This window comes from Lathyrus oleraceus, chromosome 7 (genome assembly GCF_024323335.1).
Source record: "Lathyrus oleraceus cultivar Zhongwan6 chromosome 7, CAAS_Psat_ZW6_1.0, whole genome shotgun sequence".
Taxonomy (NCBI): Eukaryota; Viridiplantae; Streptophyta; class Magnoliopsida; order Fabales; family Fabaceae; genus Lathyrus; species Lathyrus oleraceus.
Genome location: NC_066585.1, coordinates 499,222,553 through 499,228,846, shown reverse-complemented (window position 1 = coordinate 499,228,846; position 6,294 = coordinate 499,222,553). Strand labels below are relative to the sequence as shown.

Below are 6,294 nucleotides of genomic sequence, written 5' to 3'. Positions count from 1 at the left end.
CTTGTCGAGATAATAAATCATTAACCCTCATTTTCCATAAACCAAAATTGTCCGTTCCTTCGAGCCGAGTCACTTCCGCTCCCCCCATCAAGCCTAACCATGACTTTAATACCACTTGTTGGGGAGTCTAGGGAACGTCAGAAGTTTCAATGAGCTAAATGTTCATGGATCCAAGAGACCTTGACATCATATATCCACCCAAAACCTTAAGGAATTAGGGATATGCGTTATTTATCTTATATATCAAATATTTCCTCCATTTCTAATCGACGTGGAACTTAACTAGTTGAATTCCAACACACATTGAAGAATTTTGTATATCCTTACCTCTTATAAATTTGAAACCCTAAATTTCAGGAATTTTGAGATTAAATACCTATCATACATGTCCCTAAAATTGGAAGAAATTGTTGTAAAGCAAAACTTAAAAAAAGAAGAAGAAGGAAGTGTATGAAAAAAGGAGGTGCTAATAACATTCGTCTCTAAAACGAGTTTGATAGAAACTGTCCTATTAACAAATTTCCGGGCCGAGCTAGGCCGCTTTAATTCAAACCGAGAACCCGTGCTTGCGTTTCGTCCTCCAAACCCGGTTCGTGCAGAAAGTAAAAAGTAAAGTAAAACCCTGTGTTTGAAACCCTGAGAGTAGAAGCAGTGTTGTGAGTTAGAAGAGAAAGTGCTCAAGTGCGAAAGGGCTTCTACTCCATAATCAATTATCTATATACAATGGCTTCTTCAAACAATTCCATAGCAGAAAACAACAAACCCAAAAAATCAGAAACCTCAACACCTACTAGCAAAATCAAAAAGGAAGAAGACGTAGAAAAATCCAGTGAGAAGAAGAAGAAGAACGAGGAGAACAAAAGCAACAACAAGAGTAAGAAGCTCAAGTTCGCCAATGGAAATTGCAAACAAAAAGAGGATAACGGAACGAAACACGAGAACGACGTGGAAGAAGAAGAAGGAGTAGGAGAAGAAGAAGCGAAAACGAACGTGTTTCCGATGAATCGAATCAGGACGATAATAAAAGCAGAAATCAGCGATTTGCGTGTTTCTCAGGAAGCTATATTGGCGATTAACAAAGCTGCGGTTAGTTTATGAACATTTGCATTTTTTTTCGTTTTTTGTTATGCATTTTTCGTTAAGCGTTTGCGTTTTGTTTTTTTGTTGCAGGAGAAGTTTCTTGAACAATTAGCTCAGGAAGCTTATGCTTGTTGTGCTCAGGATCGTAAGAAATATCTGAGTTACAATCACCTATGTAATGTCTCTTTCAATTTCTCTCTTTTTTTCATAAGCTATTATGTTTTACTTGTGTGATTTTCTTTTAGTGTAACAACATGCGAGTTCAGTGAAGTTAGGGTTAGTCTCAAAACCATCTTCATGATTGATATCAATGGAATTTATAACTGATTATTTATTCATTATTAGTAATTTTTGTTGTTGTTGTAACCTATAATTTCGCAAATGTAGTACTGAAATTTCATATTGACGGCGTGCTCGTGTCCACTATGTGTTAGTGTCTGACACTGACTCACATGGTTGCACTTAAATTATTGTTTATGTCTATGTGGTAGTGTCAATATAGTATTTGTGTCGCTGCTTCTGAGCCCCTATATCGAACTTAAGGGATGCTTTTCTTCGATTAATGTAAATGCTTTCGAGTAAGAGAGATAGCTTGAACAGTTAGGAATTGATATATGTAAATTATCAATTTTTACCTCCTTATGTATGCGGAATTTTCAGTTTCATCTGTTCACTTCTCAATAATTTCAACCCATTCACTTGTAAATATCACCACCACTTGGTTCTATAAATCAATATTCTGATTGACATGAAATAAAACTGATCTATTATTAAGCTAGGCTTGAAAGCGCTGAAGTATGGTAAAAACCATTCAACTTCATCGGTGCTGTGAAATAGAAAAAGGAATGTGAATGTTTATCTAATCTTTAACTTTACTCTTTTGTAGAATTTCTGTCATTCCAAGGTATTACAAACATTACCTTCTTTTTCCCTGTGCAATATTGAAGGAAATATCTATCATGAATAAAAAATTGCCATGTTTCGAAAAAAAAGTAATTAATCTAACCCATTGAGTTGATAATATTTTCTATGGCCTACATGCATTGTAGAATTGGTTCTTGCTATGTCCACGGTAATTGATCCATGTGCATGTTTATTTGTTTCCTTGCTTTTGTGTTGTGACTGTTAAATATTTCCCAATTACCGATTAGACGGTTGCTTTGTGTTTCAGCAAATGTTGTTAGTAAGCAAAGAAGATTCGACTTTCTGTCTGGTAACTTCTTATCGCTGTTGAAACTTTATCCCGTAACTATTGAAATATTTGAAGTTTACTCTTCCATGTATTCATTTATCACTAATTAAAAGGATTCCTGCACTGTGTTTGCTTGTCCAGATTTTGTTCCCGAGAAAGTGAAAGCCGAGGACGCATTAAGAGAGACAATCTCAAGAGGGGATAGAGGCGGTTAGGAAATGTAAAAGCAAAGTTAATTGATAATCTAAGCCTGTACTTTTCTTTATCTGTTACATTCTGAAATGGAAATATGTTTGATGGCGACCAATGCTTAAGCTGTGTTTCGTCATTTTCTTCATTTATGTTAATCATTCTTGCTTCATGCACATTCTAATGTCCCTGCAAATTGCTACTACTTGAGTTTCAAACAAATTGTATTTGTGATTCGGCTACATCATTTGATAATGTTTGAGAGTACCGATTATGCAGAGATCTGAAACATAATGTGTCAGTTGGATCAGCCAATTTTGTCAACTGTAGTTGCTACAAATAGTTTAAGAACAATATACAAAATTATTGTAAGTAGATAATTTAACTAAGTTAATTCAATATGATCCTAAAATTTGGTGTTTTTGAACCTTGATTCACATATTTCTATCTAAAGTATTGACTCAAATCAAGCCTGACAATCAATGTTGATATTCAAACAGACCCGAAAATGAGATATACAGACTACGGTCCAGATTGCAAAATTGTTAAATGTCAATCGTGATGGCTATCTCCATCCAATTTCTTAAATGAATAACTATTTTCCTGAAGTAGACCTCTCAACAGTTCTTGCATGCCATGGTCATAAAAAAATCATGTAATATTCAGGTTATACATATATCATAGTCCATTTTGAAGTTAATTAGTACATTCACATTTCTTATTAAAATTGATTGAAAGAACATCTAATAACTATAGTAACACACTTATTTTTAGAAACTATACCATAACAGAAATTTCCATCACCTTTAAATAATCATCTGTTAATCCATCGTTCTTCCACAACAAACATATTAATGTCAACAAACATATTCAGCACAGTCCCACTGGCAATAAACACCAAACAAATAGCACTAATAATGCATCGTAGTTCAAAGGCTAACATCAACAATCAACAAAATTGATTCAAGTATAACCCACTTCATGTTTCTCACCCAAACCTAATAATAATATCATGAAACATAATCAAAATGTATTTTAAAAGTAAAATTATCAAGACTTGTTCCTCAAGTTACCACAAAACACTTGATTTTTTTTGCTATTTCAGAAAATTACAATTTACAAGTTACCAGCAAACTATTCATCACAATGCTATTTTTTTCTTCTTTTGTTTTTTTCATCCTCTCACACACTCACATACACACACAATCACATAGATCTCACTGTTTTTCCTGCTATTTAAAGCAAAATATACATCAAATTAGCCTAACCTTGATATACCATACCACCTTTCATTGATGTGTATGCTGACAATTAAAGCTTGTAAAGAAACATTTCACCAAACTTCAAAAAAAAAAACTTTCATGTTTCTTTATATTTCATTCCCTCCACCACTTCTTCATGCATCAAAACACTTCTTCTCACAAAATATGGTGATGATGAAGCATCCTTTCTTCTCTCTCACACTTCTTCTTATGCTTTTTGTCTCTTCCACTACAATCCTAGCCCAGAAATCACCTGCTCCGGCACCATCCGCTGATTCAGCTCCAACTGACATTATTAGAATCCTCAAAAAGGCGGGAGGGTACACCACGCTAATCCGTCTTCTCAAGACGACACAAGTATCCAACCAAATCAACTCTCAACTGTTAAACTCGAACGGCGGTATAACCTTGTTTGCAGCAAACGATAACGCTTTTTCAAGCCTTAAACCTGGTTTCCTCAATTCCCTTAGCGATGAACAAAAGAACAAGCTCATCCAATTCCACTTGCTACCTACATTTGTAGCAATATCGAATTTCGATACTCTTAGCAACCCGGTGAGGACACAGGCTGGCGATGATCCGTATAGGTTGGCGCTGAATGTAACAAGTTCAGGAAACCAAGTGAATATAACAACCGGTATTGTTAATGTCACAGTTGGTGGAACTGTTTACACCGATCACCAGCTCGCGGTCTACCAAGTCGACAAGGTGCTTCTTCCTCGGGACTTCTTTGTCGCTAAGCCTCCTGCACCGGCTCCAGCGCCTGAAAAGGCTAAGACACCGTCTAAGAAGAAATCTACCGACAGCGATGAAGTTCCAGGAGGAGACGATGACTCTGGTGCTTTTACTGTGAAACAGCGGCGTCTGATGTTGGTTCCTGTTGTATTTGCTACAATTATAGTAGCATTACTTTCATGGTGAAGAAGATCATATGTCAAAGGTTAATTAAAGATGAAGCTACCATGCAATTGGGGAGGGTTAATTGATCTACAGTTTGTAGATTTATATCTAGTGTTTTTTCTAATATTGTCTGTTATTTTTCTTTATTTCTTGTGTCTCATATCAACCAAATCAGTTTGTATGCATGCTGCTGTTAAAAGAAAACAAAAGATCTATGCTAAATTGGGAAAGCTTCCTATGGAAAAAACAGTTATTCTGAAATCTTATGTTATACTAAGCCACTTTAGAATTTAACTATGTCATGATCAGAAGTGAGTGACTGAAGAAGTTGTGTTTGTTGTTAATTCAACCACTTTAAATTATTATTTTATGAGAAATAAATTCGATGATTATTATCGATTGGAATCTAGTGTCTTATTATGTACATGAATTGCTAAGATAAAGAATGAAAATAAATCATAATACTCTTGATCATTGACTAATTCTATTTGATAAGTATAGATGAAGACTAGTAGTATTTACATCAATAATAGTAATAATATAAAGATATTCTATCACACCCCTGGAGTCTTAGTTAGAACATGTTCGTTGATGATACTATTCCTAAAATCCTAAAAGAGCATCAAGGAAAAGACCTTTGATGAAAATATATGCACTTTGATGATGCGATATGATATGAAAGATGCAGATTTGGTCAACTGCTGACGAAGTGAATGTCCATCTCGATCTGTTTGATTTGTTGATGCTAAATCGGATTATTAGATAGTTATATTGCAATGACGTAATTACAATATACCATGGTAGCTTTGTAAATCGGAAGAACTCTAAAAGCAGGTTATATAACCTACAAGATTCAGACACCACTTTTGCAAAACCACAACATTCTTCCTCACCATTGGAGTGGGATAATGTGGGGAAACGTTTGGAGGACCAGAAGAGTAAGTTGCCACCAAGAAGCACATAACAATTAGAAGTGAATATTCTAATATCTAAGCAGTTTTTCAATTCGTATTTGTATAAGAGATCATAGATATGGTCAATATTTGATAGGGGTACGGTTCATATTAACTAGTGCCTTTAATGCAGCGCAAGATGCACTTAGGAGTCTACATGAACATCCATCGGATTATGCATAAATAAGAAAATATGTTCTACCGCATAAGAAATGTCTGGCCTGAGATATTGTAAAGCGTTTGCAAGACTACGATAAAGATATGGATCCTCATTTGGAGTGCCGGTTTTCATGCTAAGCTTCAGTCTTGTATCAATTGAGGTAGGACATGGCTTACACGAGGATATAAAAGCACATTCAATAAATTATTTTTTGCATATTTTTTATGAGATAAGAATAGACCACCAACATGTCGAGTGACAAAAATGTCTAAAAAATAACTAAGTCTTGTCCCCAAGTTTTTCTTAGCAAATTTTGAGTTGAAAAGTGATATGATAGATTTGCGAAGATTATCCATAGAAGTTGTGAGAATGATGTAGTTGACATATAGAAGGAGATATGTATATCATATGAGTGTCTTTCGGGTAGATGGAGAGAGAGTTTTCATATTCGTTTTAGAAAAAATCAATAGTTGAAACATAATCTACAAATCATTTGTAACAAGTTCTACGAGTTTATTTGAGGCCATACGACAATTTCGCAAAAGACAAACATGATAT

The 6,294-nt window shown here is 34.8% G+C and overlaps 2 protein-coding genes across 2 annotated transcripts; both read left to right on the top strand.

Annotated features, from left to right (window-relative positions):
- Positions 1-583: 583 nt before the first annotated feature.
- On the top strand, positions 584-2,609 carry LOC127103274 (DNA polymerase II subunit B3-1). Its single transcript, XM_051040546.1, has 4 exons — positions 584-1,086; positions 1,171-1,255; positions 2,252-2,293; positions 2,414-2,609. Exons 1-4 carry the CDS (start codon positions 724-726, stop codon positions 2,485-2,487), a joined length of 564 nt encoding a protein of 187 aa, XP_050896503.1. The 5' UTR covers positions 584-723; the 3' UTR covers positions 2,488-2,609.
- A 1,122-nt stretch (positions 2,610-3,731) lies between these two features.
- On the top strand, positions 3,732-5,020 carry LOC127107944 (fasciclin-like arabinogalactan protein 12). The gene has a single exon (XM_051045293.1). It carries the CDS (start codon positions 3,757-3,759, stop codon positions 4,642-4,644), a length of 888 nt encoding a protein of 295 aa, XP_050901250.1. The 5' UTR covers positions 3,732-3,756; the 3' UTR covers positions 4,645-5,020.
- The last annotated feature ends 1,274 nt before the right edge of the window (positions 5,021-6,294 follow it).